This window comes from Prionailurus bengalensis, chromosome C1, assembly GCF_016509475.1.
Source record: "Prionailurus bengalensis isolate Pbe53 chromosome C1, Fcat_Pben_1.1_paternal_pri, whole genome shotgun sequence".
Taxonomy (NCBI): Eukaryota; Metazoa; Chordata; class Mammalia; order Carnivora; family Felidae; genus Prionailurus; species Prionailurus bengalensis.
This window is the reverse complement of record NC_057345.1, coordinates 164,921,717-164,947,606: the sequence shown is the minus strand read 5'-3', so window position 1 is coordinate 164,947,606 and position 25,890 is coordinate 164,921,717. Positions and strand designations below refer to the sequence as shown.

Sequence of the window (25,890 nt, the reverse complement as noted above, 5' to 3'; positions counted from 1 at the left end):
AGGCTCCTGGGTGGCTTAGTTGGTTGAGCTTCCGACTTCGGCTCAAGTCATGATCTTGCGGTTTGTGGGTTCAAGCCCCGCGTTGGGCCCTGTGCTGACAGCTCAGAGCCTGGAGCCTGCTTTAGATTCTGTGTCTCCCTCTCTCTCTTTCTGCACCCCCCCCCCCCACTCTGACTGTCTCTCCTTCCAAAATAAATAAACATTAAAAAAAATGTGAAAAATTTTTGTTAAAAGTGCAAAAGAGAGTGGATTTATGTCTTTTAGTGCTTTAAAAAATGATTTTATTGAAGATACTTTACATGAACATGGACATAAACATGAATACTGGCTGAATGATCAGCAGGAATTGCAATCATTTGGTGAAGTGTCATTTTGGTTTTGAGTTTTGTGTGTTGTTTTAAAGATCATGGTTGTATCTAATCTTCTTTTTAAGCCTAGAAATCATCTTAGTCTAGAACTGTGCTATCCAGATCAGTAGCCAGAGCTACATGTATCTTTTAAATGTACATTGTTTAAAATGTAATAAAACTACAATTCCATTCCTCATTTGCACAAGCAACGTTTTAAGTGCTCATTTGTCACATATGGCTTAGCGGTTACTGTATTGTGAAGATGTAAACCGTTTTCATCATCACGTAAAGTTCTATTGCCACAACATTATTAGTCTAAGACATCAAAAATTAATTTGTAGAGATCAGGGACTTAGTTCATTGATATTCCATGTGGATTCCATGTAGATTATGTTGATTTGGGGGCGTATAATATCTTTCTATCTCAATTCCTACTTTTTCCTCAACTCTCAGGTGATACTGCAAACCTTTCCTTTACATCAGAAAATTAAACTTGCTTGTTTTGAGAATTTATCATAATTTTGAAATAATTTGGAAAATTTTTAGTTTCACTGAACCAAGGTTAATAAATCATTCATGTAAGCATTTCGCTTCTTAAATGTTGAATTGAGTTTTTAATGAGGAATCCATTAACAACTGTTGGCAGCATTTTTTTTTAACTTGGTAAATGTGCTCTTGTGTTGAATTCTAAAATAAATGACCTTTGAAATAAATATGACATTTACTGAAATCTAAGTGGCTATAGTGGTCACTGAAAAGGAAAAGAAAACGTCCTATTCCAGTTTTTGCAAAAGCATTTTCTACTATACATTAGCTATTTGTCATAATATGACTGTCTTGTACTAAAATTAAACTTTCTTGATATTGGGCCATAAGTGCTAAAATGATACTTTACTACTTATTGCTTTTTAAATTAAACCCTGTATTATGCCATAGAGTGACTTGAATGTATTGTAAATAAAATGCTATAATAATGAACTGTTTTAATTACAGTCCCTAGTGTGAGTATAGAACTCAGTAAAGTTTTTATTTAAATTCTTACTATGTTTTTTTCCCTCTCAAGTTGTTTGGATCTAAGTAAAAAAGGAGGAGCTTCAGCTTTTAAAGTCATTTGAGCAAATTCCATGGCTGTTCTCCCAGTTAGTGAGTTTCACTGCATTTGCAGCAAGCTAATTGCTTCTGCTAATAAATAATCTAAAATCGATGCTGACAGCAGTTAATTGGCACAGAGATTTTATTTTGTAAAGCTCTTGGCTAACGACCTTCTTTAAATTAATAGCATTAAGTGCTATGAGGAAATAAATCTGAGGAATTGCCTGTCATTTGCTTGTCATGTCTAATAACTTCCAATAATGATGGCTGATAGATTTTTGCACATTCCATTATTGAAGTTGGTGCATGTAATTATTCTCCTCATTATATGTAAACAATTAGCAGTATTTGGTATTTCCTTCCAGTAAAGCTGTTAAATACAAGTAACATATTAGAGGTTAGAAGCCATTTTAAAATCTGGATTTTAATTATTTGAATGTAGGAAGTCTTTCATGCTATTTGGATATATTATGTGCTGTTTATTTTAAGCATTGTACTTGAACATTTTTAGAATAGGACATTTAAAAATAAGTAGTGTATATGTTTTAAAGTGTGACAATTTATGGAAATTTTTGTTTGTAGCTTGAAGAAGTCATGGAAAAAGAAACTTATAAAACGGCTAAATTAATTCTTGAAAGGTTTGACCCAGACTCAAAGAAAGCAAAGGTAAGGCTGTTATATCACTGCTATTTTATTATAAATAGTGCATTGTAATAGGTCACTGTAATAACATAACTGTAATTGACAGGAGTTTGAGCCGCCATCTGCTGGAGCAGCTGTATCTGCAAGACCTGGACAAGGTAAATAACTTTGTAGAAACTGCTGCTGCTGTTGGAAAGAACCGTATTTATCCAAGTGAGTTCAAAAGTGTGATAGAGGTGTGTAAAAACTTGTGTAGAATGCTTTTATGTTGATTTATACTTGGTAGTGTGGGTTATGACTTGGAGTGGATGGCAATAAGTTTACTTCATTTTTATTTTACAGGAATATGTTGATAAATAAGTAAAGATGTTATCTTTTGAGATTAAATATATAATTGATTTTAAGCTTTTGAAATTTAAATAATTCCATCAATATTTTGTTAAGTTTTTTCCCCCTTTCTTATAAGAATCTCTTAGGGGTGCCTGGGTGGCTCAGTCAGTTAGACATTGGACTCTTGATTTTGGCTCTTGTCGTGATCTCAAGGTTTGTGAGATCGATCCCTATGTTGGGCTCTGTGCTGACAGTAGGGAGCTTGCTTGGGATTCTGTTTCTCTCTCTTTCTCTGCCTGTCCCCTGTGCGTGCACTCTCTCTCACTCTCTCTGTCTCAAATAAATAAATATATATATATAAAGAATCTCTTAGAATGCCTTATGAAAATTCTTACATTTTTATGATTTATTTTTGAGAAATTTAATGAACATTTTGTCAAGCTTGAAGTTTCTTCTAAAAACTTTTATTTAGAAAGATAATAAAATAATTTAGAAAGTTTGAATTTCTAATAATTAAGAAAAAATAGAATTACTGCAATGTAAAACATAAACTCTTTCAAAAGTTGTGTTGTCAGATTATTAGCGAAACCATCACTACTATTGTATTAAATATTACATAAAATTTAAAAAGTTACTATTTTAAGTGGCTACATAAAGTAATTCTAAGATTGGCATGTGAAAAGATATTTTTGAGTTTGTATTGGCTTTCCTCTTTGTTCTTTTTTCTAGAATATCATAGTTTGTAAGGCTTTTGTTACAATACAGAATATATCATTTTTAAAAATTTAACTTTTGGGGTGCCTGAGTGGTTCAGTTGATTAAGTGTCCGACTTCGGCTCAGGTCATGGTATCACGGTTCGTGGGTTTGAACCCCGCGTCGGGCTCTGTGCTGACAGTTCAGAGCCTGGAGTCTGGAACCTGCTTTGGATTCTGTGTCTCCTCTCTGCTCCTCCCCTGCTCGTGCTCTGTCTCTCTCTCTCTCAAAAATAAATAAACAGGGGCGCCTGGGTGGCGCAGTCGGTTAAGCGTCCGACTTCAGCCAGGTCACGATCTCGCGGTCCGTGAGTTCGAGCCCCGTGTCGGGCTCTGGGCTGATGGCTCGGAGCCTGGAGCCTGTTTCCGATTCTGTGTCTCCCTCTCTCTCTGCCCCTCCCCCGTTCATGCTCTGTCTCTCTCTGTCCCAAAAATAAATAAACGTTGAAAAAAAAATTAAAAAAAAAAAAAACATTAAAAAAACCATTTTTTAAAATTTAACTTTTATTCTTATAAATCATCAGAATTGTAGCCTGGTTTATAAAGTTAAGGATGACTTTTAGAACTTTCAGAAGTCAATTCTTTTATAAATGTCCACAGAGACCATTGGTACTAAATAAGCCATAATACTTTTAGGTTTTCTTTTTCTTTTTTTTTTTTTTTTTTTTTTAGTTTTTTTTTTAAATGTTTATTTTTGAGAGAGAGAGAGAGAGAGAATGAGCAGGGGAGGACCAGAGAGAAGGAGACACAGAACTGGAAGTGGGCTCCAGGCTCCGCCTCCGCTGTCAACACAGAGTCTGCCATGGGGCTTGAACTTATGAAATGTGAGATCACGACCTGAGCCAAAGTCAGAGGCTTAACTGACTGAGCCACCCAGGTGCCCCAGTTTTAGGTTTTCTGATTGGCAGGGCTATATGGGAAGAATCCCACCCTCTCCCATTTTCTATAAGTAGGATTTTGGTTTATAGAAATAGAAGCCTGATATTTTGATGAATATAATAAGTTTACATATGATTAAAATAAATTAGTCATAGATACTTGCACTGAAACTCCTGCCTTCATAATACGTTTACATTTTTCTACAACTTACACTTGTTTTTAGTAATTTTAAATGTTTCTTAAAATGTTTTTATTTATTTTTGAGAGAGAGACAGAGTCTAAGCAGGGGAGGGCCAGAGAGATAGGGAGACACAGAATCCGAAACAGGCTCCAGGCTCTGAGCTGTCAGCACAGAGCCCAGTGTGGGGCTCGAACTCACAAACCATGAGGTCATGACCTGAGCTGAAGTCAGACGCTTAACCGACTGAGCCACCCAGGTACCCCCTTTCTAGTAATTTTAAAAAGAGTGTTCGGTCTAGGCCAGGTTTCTATAATTTTTACAATATTTTGTGTAACTGGTACTAATGTTTCAAAACTACTTCTTAAATAACCTTAGGAAATTTTTAAAATGTGATATTTTGCAGAAAGCTGATGCTGTTACTTAAAAAAAATCTGCTCTTTTCTCTCATTAAAAAAAAGAGGTATGAACCCTTTACTGACATTTTTAAGTATTTAATAATATTTAGGCAACATAATTTCCCTTGAAGAATTTAAATTTATTTTTCCTTAGAAGCCTTTGAAACTCAAATACATTTTTTCCTTTTGATGTCATATTGTAGTCATAGAAAAACCATTGCTGGTCTCTGCTGTGGATTCCTGTGGTACTGCTTTTGGATATCCTTTTAGCCTTTTAGGAGAATTAACCACTAGTTATAAGATAAATGAATTGTTTGTTTGTTTCTTTCTTTATTTAAAAAAAATTTTTTAACATTTATTCATTAAAAAAAATTTTTTTTAAGTTTATTTATTTTTGACAGAGACAGAGTGTGAGCATGAGCTGGGGAGGTGCAAAGAGAGAGAGGGAGACACAGAATCCGAAGCAGGCTCCAGGCTCCAAGCCGTCAGCACAGAGCCTGACACAGGGCTTGAACTCACGCACTGTGAGATCATGATGTGGGCCAAAGTTGGACACTTAACCAACTGAGCCACCCAGGTGCCCAAAATGCTTATTCGTTTTTGAGAGACAGAGAGAGACAGATCATGAGCGGGGAAGGGGCAGAGAAAGGGAGACACAGAATCCAAAGCACGCTCGAGGCTCTGAGCTGTCAGCACAGAGCCTGACGCGGGGTTCGAACTCACAAACTGCAAGATCATGACCTGAGCTGAAGTCGGTTGCTCAACTGACTGAGCCACCCAGGTGCCCCATAAATGAATTGTTTATTTAAAAGAACATGTTAAATAATTCTTATGTGCAAATACCATGAGGAGTACAGAGATGAATATAATACGGTTTTCAACCTTAAGAAGCATATAAGCTTTTTTTTTTTTTCTCTTAAAAGTATTTCTTCTGGAGGGTCCTATTGTAGTATTACTAGTTCTTCATCTGCAGTAATTAATTGCTGTTTGGAGTTTTTTCCTTATTGAAAAAAATTCTAAACTATATCTCAACTTCATTCTACTTTTTGAGAATTATAATTGAGTTTTGTTGTTTAATCCTTTCAAATCTCTTTTAGGTTTCTATTATTGTGTAGGTGACTTAGTCATACATTTTATTTATGTTTAAGTTCTCTGTTCCTGTGATTTAGTCAAATATTTATGTCTTTGCTTTTACCATTGTTCATTCGTTTGTTCTTTCCTTCCTTCTCCTCCTTCTCTCCCTCTTTTTCCTTCCTTTCCTTTCTTTTACCTGTTTCTGAACTGAAATAGGTAGGGGAAAAATATATATGTGCATATATATATGTGCAAAAATATATATGAATATATATGTGCATAAATGGTGCTTGAATAGATTTGCTCCCAAATCAAATTGAATTGTGCTGTTCTTATTTGAATCTAACTCTCTTGCTTGATTGCTGAACCAGAACTGTGATTCACGTGTAGTAGATATATTTCTTTTATTTCTTATTACTTAGTATTAATAATATATATTATACTGAGATTGATTATAAAATTTGAGAATAGTATTCTTTGGTTTTCTTAGGTTTAGCATTAAAAGGAATGTAATATTTACTGGAAACAATACTAACCTGACCTTCACCTTCTTTTTAATAAAGTTAATGTTTTAGAATATTTTTAGATTTACAGAAAAATTACCAAGCTAGTACAAAGAATTCCCATATACCTTTGTACCAAGTTTTCCCTGTTAACATCTTACATTAGCATAGTACATTTGTTAAAGGTAATGAGCCAATATTGATTCACTATTAAAAGTCCACATAGCTTATTCAGATTTCCTTAGTTTTTTATTATTTATTTATTTATTTATGTTTAATGTTCTTTTTATGTTTCAGGATCTCATCCAGGATATACCACATTGCATTTAGTTGACTTGTCTTCTTAGGCTTTTTTGGCTGTGCTCGTTTCTCAGACTTGTTTTTCATGACCTTGACAGTATTAGTCTTGACCCTTTTTTATAAGGAATTTTTATCAGTGGGTGCTTAATATTAGAAAATCAGGGTAATGATTTGATATGAAGAAATAAATTAACATAAAAGGTAGATCTATATGTATATATACATATTTACATTTAATAGAATGATAACGGTACTTAGAATCTTAGCATTCATTCTAGTTCTCTAGAAATCATAGACTGAGAGATGGGAAGACTTTGTTCTTAGTAGATTAAAAAGTAGTAAAGTTTGGAATTAATGAAAAATGATATTTGCAAGTATAATTTTCTGAATAGATTCTATAGGATAGAGAAATCTAGATATTTGGGGTTGGTAAGAAATTTGTGTGCTATTGGGAATGGCCTATAAGACATGGAATAATTGATGATGGAGAGAGTGGGGACAATTGGTAGAGTCCGTAAGGAGGCAAGAAGGAATGGGATTTAGTGTACAAGTGCAGGAGTTGGCTTTCGATACGAGCGTGCATAGTTCATCAATAATAAGGGAAGACAGAGAACATGGGCAGATCCAAGTACGTAGTGAGAATTGTCTTCTGATTGTATATCTATTTTCTTAATGAGAGTGAGAATGGGGGAGACATTGTTGGGGCCCTGAAGAGAATATATAAAATAGGTCTCTAGGAGACTAAGAGAGTAAATGGATTAGGAAAATGTAGGAATGCCAGGGGACATTAAAGTCCACTTAAAGTTAACAGTCATGAATTTAAAGCATGGTTGTGCATGTTTTCCTGTTGTTTAGCTGTATGGGTAGAGGCATGGAGTAGGAAGAGAGTTGGTTTTAACCAGGGTTGGGGTTTTGACTAATGGATTAAATAAAGTGATAAAGGGGCAGGGTGGTGAAATTGTTTGCAAGGGATTGATTATGACAATATATTGTAGAATCTAAGATGATCATGAGGGAAGTAAAGACATGAGAGGCGGGTGATGGACATCAAAGGTATTGGTAGCAGTGATACAGGGGTCTGAACTACAAGATCTCTTTTGTATGGCTCTTGACCTTAGAATTGGTTTTACATTTTTAAAGTGTTCTAAAAAATAAGAAAGAAGAATAAGAATATCCAACTGAAGCTGTATGTGGTCCACAAAGCCTAAGATATTTACTATGTAACCCTTTACAAAAGTTGGCTGACCCCTTTAATAACTAATGGATTATAGATCTCCCCTTGGAGTTGAAAGAATAATTGAGAAATTAAGCTGGAAGGGTAACTGTGCTTTCAGAGTGGGATGCTTGAACTTGAAAATGGTGCAGTTACCTTTAATGGCAAAGTTCTAAGATTAAGTTATGACCATAAATTCTTAACAGACTTTCTTATATTTGTTTCAAAAGGAAGTCACCTATACATTCTTTTTTACCTTTGTACATAACCCTGCATCTCTACTAATGACATTAACAAAAGTCAATTGTATTCTGCCACAGCTAAATTTGAAATCAATAAGTATTGCAGAAAAATTTAATGGCTCTAGCAAATGGATTATAACTTCTTAAGTAGGTTTTTAGAATTTACTCACTTGTGTTACGTGGCATATGTGGAAGATTAAAGTAGAAATCGCTGTTTTTGATCTTGATAGCAAAGGGAACGATACTTCATATTTTACTGTTTTTTGAGGTGTATGTTTGATTAAAAAATCTGGAAAACACTTGTAAAATAGTAAATTTACTTTTTGGGATGTTCTTAAGTGTCATATCTATACTGTTGCAGTTATCTATTTTTTTTTAATGTTCATTTATTTATTTTGAGAGAGAGAGAGAGAGAGTGGGGGAGGTTCAGAGAGAGAGGGAGAGAGAGAATTGTAAGCAGGCTGCATGCTGTCAGCACAGAGCCCAATAGAGGGCTCGGTCTCACGAACCGTGAGATCATGACCTGAGCCAAAATCAAGAGTCTGACACTTAACCGACTGAACCACCCAGGCGCCCCACACAGCTATCTATTAAATAACAAACCACCCCAAAACTTAGTGGCTTACAACAACATTCATTTGTTTTGCTCATGAATTTTCAGTGTTGGCAAGGTTTGACAGAGACTGAGCATCTCTGCCTCACATCTTTTGGATCTACCTGATTGGGCCTGGAACATCTACTACCAGGATGGCTTACTCACATGGCTGACAAGTTGGTGCTGGCTGTTAGTTCCTCTCCGCATGGAGTTCTCTCATGGGGTCACTTGGGCTTGCTCCAACATGGTGGCTGGATTCTAAGAGCAAGCAGCCCAAGAGACAGAAAGTAGTCCTGAAAACTGGCGCATTTATATTCTCTTGGTCAAACAGGAACAGATTCAAGGGAGGGGACATAGACGTCCTCCATCCCCCATTTGATGGCAGGCAAACCAAAGCATCCTGGGCTTGTATTTTAAAACTGCCACGTGTGCCTTAATACAGGTAACAAAGGCATTTATGTCTCCATCCATTTTTCAGTGTTTGTCTTAAATGCCCCATTCCCATGAACCCTTCCTTCATCCCATCACCGAGTTTAATCTCCCCATTCTTGGGCCCTCTATGGCACTTTGTTGGTTCCTTTTTTATGGCACTTACCTGCTGTTTCATGATTTTTGTGTGATCTGTGCTTGCCACCTCTGTGTGCAACCATTCAGTGGTGCTTTACTCAGAGTGGTTGCTTAATAAATGTGCTGAGTTGAAGGAAATAAAAGAAAACTTTTTCTTAGAATTAACAAATTGTATTTAAATGTTGTAAAATAATAATTTACCAAATGGGATGTTGGTGAGCTGCCAGGTGCAGGTTGTTTAAAGTTGAAAGAGGTAGGAGACTAAGTAGAAATAAACCATCAAGGTGATGAAAAAAGTAAATGTTGAGATAAAGAATTATAAAGCAAAACATTTTTTTTAATGTTTATATATTTTGGGGGAGAGAGAGCGAGCATGACCATGAGTGGGAGAGGGGCAGAGAGAGAGGGAGAGAGAATCCCAAGCAGGCTCCACACTATCAGCACAGAGCTCCAAGCAGGGCTCAAACCCATGAACCATGAGATCATGACCTGAGCCAAAATCAAGAGTTGGATGCCCAACTGACTGAGCCTCCCAGGTGTCGCCAAACATCCTCTTTTCAACTGAAGTACAATTGACACACAACATTGTATTAGTTTTAAGTGTACAACATAGTGATTTGACAATTGTGTACATTAGCTTTCCAAGCTAAGTGTAGCTACCGTCTGTCACCATACAAAGTTCTTGCAATATTGTGGACTGTATTCCCTATGGTGTACTTTTCATCCCAGTGGGTTACTTGTTTTATAATTGTAAATTTGTATCCCTTAAGCACCTTCACCTATTTTGCCCATCCCTCTTTCCTCCCTTCCTCTCTGGCAACCACCAGTTTGTTGTCTGTATTTATGAGTCTATTTTTTATTTTGTTTGTTCATTTTATTTATTTATTTATTTTATTTTAATTTAGTTTTTATTTTAGTGCAAGTGGGAGACCGAGGGAGGGAGGGAGGGAGAGAGAGAGAGAATCTTAAGCAGGCTCTCCTGAGCCAAAATCAAGAGTTGGATTCTCAACTGACTGAGCCACCCAGGCATCCCTGTTTACTTTTTTTAGATTTCACATTATAAGTGAAATTACATGGTTCTTGTCTTTTTTCTGTCTGACTTATTTCACTTAGCTTTATACCCTGTAGGTCCATCCATGTCGTTGCTAATGACAAGTTCTCACCCCTTTTTATGGCTGAATAATATTCCATTATATGTATATGTGTGTGTGTGTGTGTGTGTGTATGTGTGTGTGTGTGTGTGTGTAAATGGCACATCTTGATCCATTCATCTGTTGATGGACACTTAGGTTGCTTCCATATCTTGGCTATTGTAAATAATGACACATTGAACATAAGGGTGTATTTAACTTTTCAAATTAGTGTTTTTGTTTTTCTCTGGTAAATACTCAGAAGTGGAAGTTGTATGGTATTTCTACTTTAAAATTTTTAATTTTTAAGGAAGCTCCATGCTGTTTTTCATAGTGATTGCATCAATTTACATTCCTACCAATATTGTAGAAAGGTTCCCTTTCTTCCACATCCTTGCCAACACCTGTTATTTCTTGTCTTTTTGGTACTAGCCATTCTGACTAGTATGTGGTGATATCTCACAGTGGCATTGATATTCATATCCCTGATGATTAGTGATGTTGAATTTCTTTTCATGTGTCTGTTGGCCATCTTTGTGTCTTCTTGGGAAAACATCTAGTCATGTTCTCTGCCTGTTTTTAAATTGGATTATTTGTTTATAAAATAATATAAGAAAATTTATTATTAATTTAAAAAGCAGAACAACACAAATAGTAAACTACAGGCTGGCAAGTGGCATATGTGATTAGCATATTTTCTGCTTGAAGTTGGCTTTTTTTGTATGGTCTCCTGAAGTTAGGCTGAAATTCTCAATGAAGCAGGCAACACAAATTCAGCTGATTAACAATCTTAATTCTATCTGCAATCTTAATTCCTCTTTCATGTGACATAACATTTATAGGTTCTGAGGATGAGAATGTGCACATGTGTGGGAGGCCATTTTTCTGCCTACTATACCATCTAAGTTGGATAACAGACAGTTGGAAATTTAATCTTGAAATGCAAGTGGAAAGTAAATTTATTTCACAGATGTTTATTAAGCTCACACTCTGTGCTAATTACTTACCAAATCCTGGGGCTACTAAGATGCAGTTCCTGTCTAGGAGCTCTTGGTTCGAAAGGGTGCGCGCATGTAAATAATCTTAACGTATTAAGGACCACAATGAAGGTGGTAGGTACAAATCACAATGCATTATAAATTTTAGTAACAATGTGCCTTGAGAACACACTGGGATAGGACTGTTCAGGTCTACTTCACATGCAAAGATAAGAAGAGGGAAACAATGGGGTACCTTAAGAGACTGCAAATGGTGCTGTATGCCCAAAAAAGGGAGGTAGTGTTTATGTGAGGGAAGGATGATCATGAAGCATTTTGTATATGCAACATTCTGGAGTTTGGGACTTTATTGTATATGTGACATGGAAAGCCACTGGAGGCTTTGCATTTTAGAAAGAACACTTTTTTTTTTTTTTTTTGTAATATGGAGAATGGATTTGGAGAGAACAAGGTTGAAGACATGGAGATGGATTAGGATATAATCTATTATAGGTAAGAGGTAAAGGCCTACAGGATATAAAGTTGTGGCAAAGGAGTTGAAAAAGAAGAGATTTAAGAGATAATTAAGATTTAAGATTAGATTGACAAGATTTTATGACAATTAGATTTGGAAAGTGGGGAGAGGGAAGAGGGGTCCAGATATCACCTAGGTTTTTGGCAACTGGTTAGATGTTTTAAGCAAGATAAGCATAAGACTTGGAGTAGTACATTTGTGTAGAAGATAATGGATTTGCTTTTGGATTTGTTGAGTCAAGTGACATCTAAGTGGTATGGTTTATAGGTAATTGATTATTTCATATGAAGCTCAGGAAGAAGGTTAAGGTTATAGGTACAGATTAGGAATGATTGGGACGTATAGATGATAGTTATTCAAACCATGGGATTGAGTGAAATTGCCCAGGGAGAGAAAACAGAGTAAGAAGGCCTATGGCAGAACTCCAGGGAATATTAACATTTAAGGGTAGATGGCAAAAGGAGGAGCCCAGGAAAAAGAAGGAATGATTAAAGTTAAAAGCAGAACTAAACTGGCATCTAGAAAGTTGAAGTGTAGTTAGGGATGCATCTGCTGTCATAGTCTGCAAAGGGTCAGGTGAGTAGAAGACAAGTGAGGCCATTGAATCTGATAAGTTATAACAGAGTTGAGGGCATTGTTGTAATAAACACTGGGATTTGTATCCTGCCTCCATCTCTTATTTTACTGTGAGAATCTGCAAGTTGCTTAGCTTTTGAGCTTTAGTTTCTTCTTTTGAAAACTAAGGATAAGAATTATCTCAAAGAGTTGATTTAAATATTAGATGAAATTAGTAAACTCACATTAATCACCTAGTGTAGTTCCTAGTAGATAATAGGGATTCCTTAAAGAGTAGCTGTTAACAGTAATGGTGTAGGTTTGTTGGTAACCAAAGCAATGGTGTCTTCAGTGGTAAGTGTAAGTGATATTGTAGCTAAGAAAGACAAAAAACAGATTGTGTTGGGTTGAGAAGTGAAATGTTGGGGAAGTTTTTCTTCCCTCCCAAAAGCTTTGCCTCTATGGGAAGGAAGAGGTTATGGAGTAATTGTGTTGTTAAAAGGCATCCACCTATTGAGAAAACAATCTAAGTGGAGAAATAGGGCAGAGGCTGAGTTTAAAGTAGCTTAGCATGAGTAGGATATGTAGAAGATGGTACAGTGAATATAGAGTTCAGAAAATTTTGAAAGTAAAAGAGATGTCAGATCCATGGTCTTTATTATTTTGATTTTTAAAGGGATCATATAAATTTAAACATTAGGGACTGGAATTTATATACATTTAACAATGGAAGTTCTCCTGAAGATATATCCCTTATGTCTCACAGAACTACATTTAGTAATCACTTATAAAGAGCCTTATTCACCCCCAATTTAAAAATCTCCACATTTACATATGTGAATCATTCAAAAGCTTTTTCTTGACACTTTTTCTTATGAGGCTTAGAACTGGACACAGTGTTCAGAAAACCTTTGACCAGTGCTAGGGAAAATATGAGGATCATCTTTGTAGTTTTGCCAACACTCTTTAAAGAAATTTGAAACCCAGAGTAGATAAAAGACTTTTTATTTACATAAGGAACTGGTGGTATCACTAGGATGAAAATCCAGGTCTCCTAACTATAATATGGTATTCTTCCTATTCCAGCTTAATACCGAAATGAAGACAAAACCCTCTACATGTAAAGAATCAGTATTTAAAAATCTGATAAATCAAGAGAATTATTTGATTTCTAGAACTTTTATCTCAAGAATTATCGATAATATGCTAGAGTTATAGATTTAAGTTTTTGCATAAATTGTGAATTTACACGTTTAAGTCAGTTCACAAATAACTTTAGGAAAACATTTAATTTGTACATTAATATCTACATTTTATTTTAATTATGGCTTTAGGAGTTGTAGGTTGCTTAGCTTTTGATTTATTGTAATCTCTGGAAAGTTTAGATGAATACTACTAATAGTTATTGTTTATTAAGTACTTATTAAGTACTTGTGCTTTGGTTAAGCCCTTTGTGTTGCTTATCTCATTTAATCTTTACAACAACCATAAGAGGTTAAGTATTCCTATTATGAGGAAGCTGAACTGAAAGTTGTCATCAACTTGGAAAAGGTTGCATGCACATCTAATAAACAGGGTAGAGCTGAAACTTAAATCCACACAGCTTGATCCCGGTGTCTGGGTTTTTTTTTTTTTTTTTTTTAGTTTCAGGTTTTTATTTAAATTCCACTTAGTTAACATACAGTGTAATATTAGTTTCAGGTATAGGATTTAGTGATTCATCACTTATATATAATACCTACTGCTCATCACAAGTGCCCTCCTTAATATTTATCACCCATTTAACCCATTCCCCTGCCCTCCTCCCCTCCAGCAACCCTCAGTATGTTCTCTATAGATAAGGGTCTGTGTTATTGCTTGCCTCTCTCTTTTTTTCCACCCCTATTTTCATCTGTTTGTTTTTTAAATTCCATATGTGAGTGAAATCATATGGTATTTGTCTTTCTCTGACTTATTTCTGGCAGTCTATGCTTTTTAACAGCTGTCTTGTTTTTTCATTATTTTAAAATTTGTTTATTGTAATGTACTGGTTTTTAATCTCATTCAGATTCTATTTGTTTCATTTGGAATTTAAAACTATAGACATGTACTCATTCTTGTTGAATGTGATTTTTATTGAATCAGTGACTGATCACAGATAAGGATGTTGAAACATCTTGTAGTCAAGACTTGAATTTATGAAACACTCTTTATGATACTTTGCCAGAATGATGTGAAATGCTTGGTAAATATTTTGGGGGGATGGTATTTTACATTTAAATGCAGGAAATGTTGAATATAACAATATAATACTTAGTTGAATACCATAAACATTTTAGAGAAATTATAATACAAAGCATTTGTGAATGGCAGGTGACTAAAAGTAGATAAATCTTAGATGTTTTAAATTGAGACTACCAGAATATTTCATAACACCTTACCAACTATAGATTGGATGTTGTACTACTAGGTACTTTCACCTATTGATATTGTAATTCTTTGTTACTTGCTTTTCCTTTGAAAACACTGACACTATGTTTTCTCCCTTTCCTGACTCTCTTATATCATTTTTCTCCCTTTTCTGCCTAAATTTAGATTTAGAAATTATTAAGCCAAGGGTCTCTTTCATGGAATGCTACACATGGTGTCCTTTGTTAACTAGCTAGTTACAGACCTCATCTTTCAGTCCTACATGGCTGATGTTAAACGGGTACTTTAGTTAAGTGCTCCAGGGTAGATGCGCATTTAGAGGAAGCAGTTTCAAATCTTAATAGCTACTTTTAATATAGTCTAATACATGTTAAACTTTTATTTATCTGGAAGGAAAATGTCTTTTTGAGTTATGGTTTACCTGTAAATTGGCTGAAAAATGATTTGCAGTACCTGATACCTTGTTTTTTACAATCAATTCAAATGACCAAATCTTAATATAATTTCACTGATCTTAGTACCTTTTGTGTGTGTGTGTGTGTGTGTGTGTGTGTGTGTGTGTGTTTTAAGTAGACTCTATACCCAACCTGGGGCTTCAACTCATGACCCTGAGATCAAGCGTTGCATGCTCTACTGACTGAGCCAGCTAGGTGCCCCTCAGTACTTTTTGCAGCATTTAATGGCTTTCCTAATGTGTAACCACCTCTTAAGGTGTTTCTTGTGAGTAAAAGATAATTAGGTAACCAGCTAATTTGCAAGAGATACCAGGATACAATTGGTCCAGGTAAAATCTGAAAATTTCTAAACTGCATGGAAAATCACCAAATACAAAGACAGTTCCATTTCTATAATGATGATCTGCTTGTAATTTATTATTTCAGTGGCTAGGTTAGAGACTAAATTAAGAGCCAGAGGAAAATTAGTTGGTCTCAGTAATAACACCCTAACTGGTCATTTGAAAATACTTTGTGTGAAAACACTGTCATCTGAAATATTATGGATGTATTCAGTAAATGTGAGCTATCAATACAGACATTATCTTATTTAATCCTTATTACAGTTCTGTGAGTTAATATTATTATCCTGAATTTACAGATGAAGAAAAGAGGTTTAGTGAAGTTATCCCATCTAAGGTCTTGTAAGGCTGTAGGATTCTAACCAGACTTTTCTGATTACAGGGCCCAGGTTCTTAGCTGGTAGACTAGATTGTAGTAAACTGAAATCTGATGCTAGAGCTATACTTTTAGTGGCAGTGAACTTTTAATGAAAATCTTTAACTGCCAAACAGAGTCCAAACTTAAAATATTTTGCTTCTGGAAGTATGCATTTTTACCAGTCATGCCAATTGGAACTTAACTTCTTTAGTTTCAGCCTACTGTTCGAGGATTTGTGATAATTTAAGGTGATATGTAGAATTAAAAAGCTATAAGCACTTCTTTACTTGAGATCTTACCATTGACATTCAAGTAAGATATGGTGGGAAGGGGAAATGATAGAAGTGAAATGTTATGGAGTAGAGAATTATGAAACTTTCTGTAAAGGGCCAGATAGTAAATATAGTAAATGGCTCTGACAGTCATATGATCTCTTCTCAGCTCTTCTAAAACAGCTATAGGCAATATGTAAACAAAAAAGAGTGTTGTCGTGTTTTAATAAAACTATAAAAAGGGGCAGGAGCCTGGATATGGCACATTTACCAACCCCTAATACAGAAAATCTTGTAATTTCTGCAACTAAAAGATGAGACTTATTTAGATTTATTTGTGATGATACTGTTTATGCAGAGTGGGAGTTTTCCTTTATTGAATGTATTGACAAAAAAAAAAAATTACCAAAAGGATGTTAATAATATAAGGAGAGTGGGAATGGTACCTAATAGTAAAGAATACTTTTTCAGCATTTTTGTGACTACTTAGATTAAGTACCTCATAAATTATTTGATGATTCTAGAATATACTTCATTCATTCATTTCTTAGTTATCTTTTTTCTTATCTTGAAAAAAATCTGCCATTTTCATTAGAGTTTTCACTAATTTTTTAAAAAATTTTTTTTTTCAACATTTATTTATTTTTGGGACAGAGAGAGACAGAGCATGAACGGGGGAGGGGCAGAGAGAGAGGGAGACACAGAATCGGAAACAGGCTCCAGGCTCTGAGCCATCAGCCCAGAGCCCGACGCGGGGCTCGAACTCACGGACCGCAAGATCGTGACCTGGCTGAAGTCGGACGCTTAACCGACTGCGCCACCCAGGCGCCCCTGAGTTTTCACTAATTTTAATAAACTTTCTTTCCTTCATCATAAATTAGAGAGGATTACTATAAAAAGACATGACACATAATTGGGGATGGTTTTATTTTCATTGAATTTATTTTGAAAAGTGATACCTGTGATAGATTGAGGCTCTTTGTGTAAACATATACAGTTGGAAGTATAGGATCAGAAATGGAGTACTCTGTTACAGTCAGTTTTCAATGTACATTTTATAGATTTCTTATTATAAGAAATCTTGACCCTAGAGATGCTTTCTGGTGCCACAAAACTTCATTAAACGTGTCATTTGTGGTATTGGCTAATACAGATATTAAATTGAAAATACACTTTTTAATTCTTATTCTCAGAGATTCGTCAGCGAACTGCAGCTCAGAGAAACCTTTCTCCAACACCAGCAAGCTCTAGCCAGGGCCCTTCTCCACAAGTTCCAGTATCTCCTGGACCACCAAAGGACAGTTCAGCCCCTGGTGGACCCCCAGAAAGAACTGTTACTCCAGCCCTATCATCAAATGTGTTACCAAGACGTCTTGGATCCCCTGCTACTTCAGTGCCTGGAATGGGTAAACAGAGCACTTAATGTTATTTACAGTTTATATTGTTTTCTCTGGTTACCAATAAAACGGGCCATTTTCAGGCAGTATGGAAATGGCATTTCATTTGGAAATAGCAGAGCAGTTATCTGATTAAGCAGGAGTTCCATATTCAATTAGCCATAACTCTTTACAGCTGGCACCTTGTGATACTGAAACCTATTTCTTGAGCTCATTTAACTGTTATGGCTTCTTTGTTTAAATGGCAATAAAACTTTGTAGTATTCTGTAGTCAACAGTATAGCATATCTTTTTATATTCAGATTTAGAATGGCTCCAGATTTATATAAAATGGGGATAGAAGAGAACACTTTTGGAATATATTCATGTTTTTTGCTAAACTCTTCACATACATTTTTAAGCATGACAACATATTCCAGGAAGACTATTTCTGCATTGTAGTCTACAGTACTATTATTGTTACTATGGGCTGGTAGATTTTTCTTTTATTAAGCCAAAGAACCTTAGTATTTTCTGACAGATACTTTAGCATAAAGTTCTATTAAATTAACATACTGCCTTTACTATTTCATTTCTTTGGATTTTCTTTGTTCAGTGTGGTAGAGCTCTAGGGGAAGACCCCATTTTTGAAGTGTAATAGATTATATTACCCTGATTATTATTTCTTTTGGAATGTGATGGTGCATGGAAATCTACTGCTTCAGGAGATCACATTATTTTATATAAATTGCCGTGTCAGATTCTTGAATATGGTAGTAAATGATTTATCTTGTCTTTATTTACTTATTAAAGTTTATTTATTTTGAGAGAGAGAGAGAGAGAGAGAGAGAGAGAGAGAGAGAGTGCATACACACACGGGGCAGAGAGAGGGAGGGAGAGGATCTCAAGCAGTCTCCATGCTGTCAGCACAGAGCTGGATTTGGGGCTCAGTCTAAACCGTGAGATCATGACCTGAGCTGAAATTAGGAGTTGGACATTTAACTGAGTGAGCTACCCAGGGCCCCTATTTATCTTATTTTAGGATATTTAATTCTAATTTAGATGAGTTTGTTATTTCATGAGTAATTACTAACCTATAATTTATAATGATTTTGAGGCTAGTGAGTAGTTGATATCAAGTATACAGGGCACTTATGTAATAAAAGCAATCTAAATGTTGCTATGACAGTAGAGTTTTTTCCTGCTTTGCGTTAAAAAAAAAAAAGGAGCATACGATTTTAGAAAACTGTTAATTTATAAACAAATTAAGAAAGCTGGCTGCAAATTAAATGTATATAAGTCATAACTTTAAAGTAGTTACTGAAAAAATACTTTCAAATTTGACATATAATGATGTCACTTAAGGCAGCCATGTATTTTGTGAAATTTAGAAAAATTAAGTTGATTGAAAATTATTTATCTTTCTGTTATTATCTGATTGATTTGAAATACACATGATTTGTAAAGTTCTTAGTTACTGAAAAGTTATGAAAGAACTTTTTCTTGTCTGAGAATGCATGAATTATATACATTTGTGTATCTAATTAGTTTTAAGGAAATAAAAGTGTATTTATTTATTTTGAGAGAGAGAGAGAGAGGGAGAAACCTGTATAAAGTAATAAAAACTGTATTGCATGTATAAGAATAGGGTTATAGAGGGGAAATGGCCTAAATTTCACGATCATGTAAATAAAGCATATTTTACTAATGTTCTTGATTTGTTTTCCATGTAGAAGAGTATTTAAGTTGTACATTGCCAAAAATATGAATGAGTTAAATGATTTTTTATAGAGAAGATTAATAATTCATTTTTTCATTATGCCATATTTGTGGAAGAGAATCAATCTAATGTGTATTACCACAGGGCTCCCATATGTTTGAAAATTAATAACCAGCAGGTACTTGATAATTTGCCAGCCTGTGTAAAAATGACCAGTATTCCTACAATGATTGCTTTTGATGTTTGTATTAATTACCGTTATCCATAACAGCATAAATGTGAAGATGTGTTATTTTAAAAGTTATCAGTATGCACAGCATTTAAGATATTTTTTATGAAATCTGTTGTTTTATGTATCCAGATTCCTTTATGGACATTTTCATTTTAAACATGTAGAAGTAAAATATTCCAGCAAAAGGTAATTTGACTTGAAGGCTTTCAAGATATAATTTGGCATACTTAGTCTAGTTGAAAACTTGATAATGAGTGTGCATTATCTAAGTGTTTGCATCCAGGTTTACTTTTTGATGATAACAATTGAATGTTAATACAAGTAAACTAATATCTGATGAAATCTGAAAAAATGTTCTTGATTTGTTATATTAAGAACTTATTCTACAACTTAAATTTCATTTGTTAATTGCTACAATTTTGACATCATTTGCCCTTTTTTAGATGGCAACAGCCTTTAGGCTTGTGGTGATTTACAAAGCAAATCTCTTTTATTATCCTTTAAAATATTAATATAGTATTGTTACTCTTAAACTTTGGTTTTTGTCAGAATCATTTTGAAAACCTTGTATCCTTGTATTGCAAGGCTTATTCCAGCAACGTCTCATTTTGTTGCAAAGTCTTCTGTGAGGTCTTCATGTAAACCTTCATTGCTGCCCATCTTATTTTTGTGTTCGTCCTGCCTTGCTTTACAAAGGCAAACGTCACTTATTTTATTCTCTCACTTTCTTCTTAGTGCTGCCTTCTGTGTTGTCTCTCAGTTCAGAGTATCTCCTACAAACAGTTTTCTTTCAGTATTCAAAGTTTGTGGAGTTACAGTTCATAACTCTTCATTTTTGTTGTTGATGTGTTTATGTGATGTAAATCACTAATTAAAACTAGGTTATTGGGGCGCCTAGGTGGCTTAGTTGGTTGAGCATCCGACTCTTGATTTTGGCTCAGGTCATGATCCCAGTGTCGTGGGATTGAGCTCCACATCATGCTCTGTGCTGAGCATGGAGCCTACTTAAGATTCTCTCCCTGCTTCTGTACCCTGCTTGCGTGTGCTCTCTCTCAAATAAAAATAAAAATAACGAAAAAGCCCCCCCAAAACTAGGTTATTCTTTTACTCTCTATTCTCCATTTGTCTCTTCTGATATTGCCTAGTTTATTACATGAACACAGTATGTCTCTCTCTTGTTTAGATCTTCAGTTTTTCTCAGCAATGATTTGTAGTGTTTAGTATGTAGGTTTTGTATGTTTTTTTGGTTAAATGTATATGTAATTGTTTCCAACTTTTGATCCTAATGTAAATGGCTTTGTTTTGGTATCTCTAGTTGTTCATTGCTAACATATACATACATATATATATATGTATATATATGCAATTAATTTTTGTATTTTGGTCTTGTATCCTGTAATCTTGTTAAACTTATTAGTTTTATTAGTTTTTAAATAGATTCTATAGTATTTTCTACATAGACTCTTACATTGTCTGTGAATAACGGTAATTTCTACTTCTTTTCTAATCTGGATTCCTTTTGTTTCTTACTCTTACCTTATTGCACTAGCTAGAACCTTTAGTACAATATTAAGTAGAAGTGTCAAAAGCAGGGTGCCTGGCTGGTACAGTTGGTGGAGTGTGTGACTCTTGATCTTGAGGTTGTGAGTTCAAGCCCCATGTTGGGTATAGAGATTGCTTAAAATAAAAAAAAAAAAAAAAGAAATTGCAAAAGCAGACATTCTTGCCTTATTGCTGATCTTAGGAGGAAAGAAGTTACTTTTTCACCAGTCAGCATGACTTTAACTGTAGGGCTTTTTCTGTTGTTGTTGTTATTGTTTTGTTGTATATGGATAACTTTTATCAGGTTGAGGAAGTACCCTTCTATTTCTAGGTAGCTGAAGACTTTTATCAATAATGGATAATGGATTTTATATATTTTTTCTGCATCTCTTGAGATGCTAATAATGGGGTTTTAGTTTATTTAATGTCTGTTCATACAGTGAAATACATTGATTTTTAAATATTAGACTATCTTGCTTCCCTGGGATAAATCCGACTTAGTCATGGTGTTTTATTTTTTATATATAGTGTGGGTTTGATTTGCTAAAAGTTTGTTAAAAATGTTTGCATTAATTTTCCTTAGGGATATTGGTCAACAGTATTTTTTTTTTTTCTAATAATGTCTTTGTCTGATTTTGCTATCAAAAGTATGAGAAAGTATTCTCTCATCTTCAATTTCACAGACAAGTTTGTGGAGAGTTTATATTATTTTTTCCTCAAATGTTTGGTAGAATTGACAGGTTGAAGCATCTGACTCCGGTGTTTTCTTTGTGGAAGGGTTTTTTGTTTTTGTTTTCAAACTAAAAATTCAGTTGAAAAAAAATCTACAGACTAATATCCCTTAGGAACATAGATATAAAAGTTCTTAATAAAATTTTAGCCTGCTGAATAGTTACCGGTTTCTTGTTGAGTAAGCTGTGGTAGTTTGGTGGTCTTTCAAAGGATTTGTCTATTTCACTTAACTTTTGAATTTATTGGGATAAAGCTATTCATTATACTCTTATTATCCTTTTGATATCTTTATAATTTAGATTTATGCCATTTCTTTCATTCCTGATGATAGTATTTTTTATCTTACCTTTTTTTAAATTTTTTCTCTGATTAGTCTGGCTTGAGGTTTATCAGTTTTGATCTTCTCAAGACAACTAGATTTTCTCAATTATTTTTATATTTTCTATTTTATTATTTACTCTTTATTCCTTTATTCTGTTTATCTTGGGTTTCATTTGCTCTTCTCTTTTAGTTTTTTAAGGCGGAAGCTGAGTGCATGAATTTTAGAATTACCCTCTTTCATAGACGTTTAGTGTTATAAATTATCCTCTAAGTACTGCTTTAGCTGCATACCATAAATTTGATATGTTGTTTTTTCGTTTTCATTCAATTCAAAATTCCATTTTGATTTTTCTTTGAACCCTCGGTTATTTAAATGTATGTTATTTAGAGATTTGTTATTTGGAGATTTCCTTGATGTCTTTCTGTTGGTGATTTGAAATTTAATTCTATTGTGTTCAGAAAACATACTTTGTATTTGAATCTTCTTAAGTGTACTGAAACTTGTTTTATGTCTCAGAATATCATCTGTCTTGGTAAATGTTTTATATTCACTTGAATACATATTCTGTTTCTGTTGAATAGAGTGGCTATAAATGTCAGGTCAAGTTGGTAGCAGATAGTGGTGTTCAAGTCTTTTATGTCATTACTGATTTCTGTGTTTATTCTGTCAGTTATTGAGAGAAAGCTGTTGCAATCTCCAACTGCATTATTTTGTGTGTATAAATAAGTAAATACTATTATATATATATATATATATATATATATACACACACATTATATATATTGTGTATATATGTTGTATATACTGTTATACATATATTTTATATATTATTGTGTATATATATTATATATACTATTATGTATACGTATATAGATTACATATATACCAAATATATACTTGTCTATTTCTTTTTGTACTTCTGTTAGTTTTTGCTTCATGTGTTTTGAAGCGCATTATGACATATGTATGTTTAGGATTATTGTGTTCTCTTGATAAATTGACTCCTTTGTCATTATAAATTACCCTTTTTTATCCCTGATAATGGTATTAATACAGCTTCTCCAGATTTCTTTTGATTAGTGTTAGGAAATTTATATATATTGTTTCTGTTATTTATTTTTAAACTATTTGTGTCTTTGTTTTTTATTAAAAAAATTTTTTTTAATGTTTATTTATTTTTGAGAGAGACAGAGACAGAATGAGAGTGGGTTAGGGGCAGAGAGAGAGAGGGAGACACAGAATCTGAAGCATGTTCCAGGCTCTGAGCTGTCAGCACAGAACCCGACACGGGGCTCGAACTTATGAACTGAACTGTGAGATCCTGAGCCAAAGTCGGACACTCAACCGACTGAGCCACCCAGGCACTCCAATGTTTATTTATTTTTGAAGGAGAGAGAGACAGAGTGTGAGCAGGGGAGGGGCAGAGAGAGAGGGAGACACAGAATCTGAAGCAGGCTCCAGGTTCTGAGCTGCCAGCACAGAGCCCGACGCGGGCTTGAACTCACAAACTGTGAGATCATGACCTGAGCCGAAGTCGGACGCTTAACCGACTGAGCCACCCAGGCACCCCTTTTTGACATTATTTTAGTGGGTGTTTTGGGGTTTACATATATCTTATATGTATATACTTTAACTTACAGTTCACCTTCAAGTGATATAATACCAGTTCACAAGTAATTTGAGATTCTAACAACAGTATACTTAGGTTTCTCCTTTCCTGGACTTTGTGCTATTATTGCCATACATTTTACTTCTAGATATGTTGTAAACCACACACACACAAAGTTATTTTTCCTTTAAGCTATCAATTATATTTTAAAGGGATTTAAATAATGAAAGTTTTGTATATTTACCCGCATGGTAACCATTTTAGTTATTTTTCTTTCCTTTGTATAGATCCCACTTTCTGTCTGACATCATTTTCCTTCTGCCTGAGGACTTCTTTTAACATGTTTACAGTGCAGTTCTGCAAATGATGAATTCTTTCAGTTTTGTATGTTTGAAAAAGTTTTAATTTTGCCTTCATTTTTAAAAGATGTTTTTGCTAATACGGAATTCTAATTGATAGTTTTTCTTTAAAAATATTGTTTTACTATCTTTTGGTTTGCTTATTTTCTGATGAGAAATCTGTCATTCTTATCTCTGTTTCTCTGTATGTAATGCACCTTTTTATGACAGTGTTTAAGATTTTCTCATTTTTTAAAAAAAAAAAATTTTTTTTTTCCAACATTTATTTATTTTTTTTTGGGACAGAGAGAGACAGAGCATGAACAGGGGAGGGGCAGAGAGAGAGGGAGACACAGAATCGGAAACAGGCTCCAGGCTCTGAGCCATCAGCCAGAGCCTGACGCGGGGCTTGAACTCACGGACTGCGAGATCGTGACCTGGCTGAAGTCGGACGCTTAACCGACTGCGCCACCCAGGCGCCCCAAAGGTTTTCTCCTTATTACTGGTCTTAAGCAATTTGATGATCTGTGCCTTGGTGCAAAATTATTTCTTGTGCTTAGGGTTTGTTAATATTCTTGGATTTGTGGGTTTATAGCTTTCATCAAACTTGGAAATTTTTTTTTTTTTTTTTGCAGTACTGTTTTCTCTTTCCTTTCTTATGGACTCCAATTATATGCATATTACGCAGCTTGCTGATGATTTATTTAAAAAAATTTATAGGCTTTTCTTTGTGTTTCATTTTGTATGGTTTCTATTGCTATATCTTCAAATTTACTTTTTCTTTTTCCCTGTGATGTCCAAAGTGCTATTTATCCCATCAGCAGATTTTTCACCCTAGACATTATAGTTTTCATCTGTAGAAGTTCAGTTTAGGTCTTTTAAATTTTTCCATTTCTTTACTAACACATTGAATCTTTCCTGTAGATTCTCAAGCATATAGAATAGAGTCATAATAAGCATATATTTGTCTACTGAGGCGCCTGAGTAGCTCAGTCAGTTAAGCGTCCAACTTCAGCTCAGGTCATGATCTCACAGAGCCCTGTGTCGGGCTCTGTGCTGACAGCTCAGGGTCAGGACCCTGCTTCGAACTCTGTGTCTCCCTCTCTGTCTCTGCCCCTCCCCCGCTCATGCTCTGTCTCTGAAAAATAAATACATGTAAAAAAACCCAACAAAATACAAAGCTTTAAAATAATGTGTATTTGTCTACTAATTCTATAAACTGTCATTTCTAGGTCATTTTTGGTTATTTTTCTCATTATGGGTTGTATTTTCCTGCTTATTTGCATGTCTAATAATTTTTTAATGCTTTTTTTTTAACTTAATTAAATTTATGGGTCAGTGCCCATCCCCCATTTCCCCCCTCTCCCATCAACCCTCAGTTTGTTCTCTGTATTTAAGCGTCTCTTATGGTTTGCCTCCCTCCCTCTCTGTAACTGTTTTTTTTTCCCCCTTCCCTTCCCCCATGGTATTCTGTTAAGTTTCTCAAGATCCACATGTGAGTGAAAACATATGCTATCTGTCTTTCTCTGACTGACTTATTTCACTTAGCATGATACCTTTCAGTTCCATCCACGTTGCCACAGATGGCAGGATTTCATTCTTTCTCATTGTCAAGTCGTATTCCATTGTATATATAAACCATATCTTTATCCATTCATCAGTTGATGGACTTTTAGGCTCTTTCCATAATTTGGCTATTGTTGAAAGTGCTGCTATAAACATTGGGGTACAAGTGCCCCTGTGCATCAGCACTCCTGTATCCCTTGGGTAAATTCCTAGCAATGCTATTGCTGGGTCATAGGGTAGTTCTATTTTTAATTTTTTGAGGAACCTCCACACTTTTCCGGAGAAGCTGCACCAGTTTGCATTCC

At 34.7% G+C, this 25,890-nt stretch overlaps 1 protein-coding gene across 4 annotated transcripts in view; it reads left to right on the top strand.

Annotated features, from left to right (window-relative positions):
- The window catches only part of LNPK (lunapark, ER junction formation factor), a 74,318-nt gene that overhangs the window by 34,924 nt on the left and 13,504 nt on the right, over positions 1-25,890 (top strand). For all 4 annotated transcript variants that reach the window (XM_043577106.1, XM_043577108.1, XM_043577105.1 and 1 more), the window contains 3 exons: positions 2,025-2,108; positions 2,191-2,242; positions 17,342-17,554. In XM_043577106.1, the coding sequence (XP_043433041.1) occupies positions 2,025-2,108; positions 2,191-2,242; positions 17,342-17,554 (349 nt within the window). The remainder of the gene's footprint in view (positions 1-2,024; positions 2,109-2,190; positions 2,243-17,341; positions 17,555-25,890) is intronic.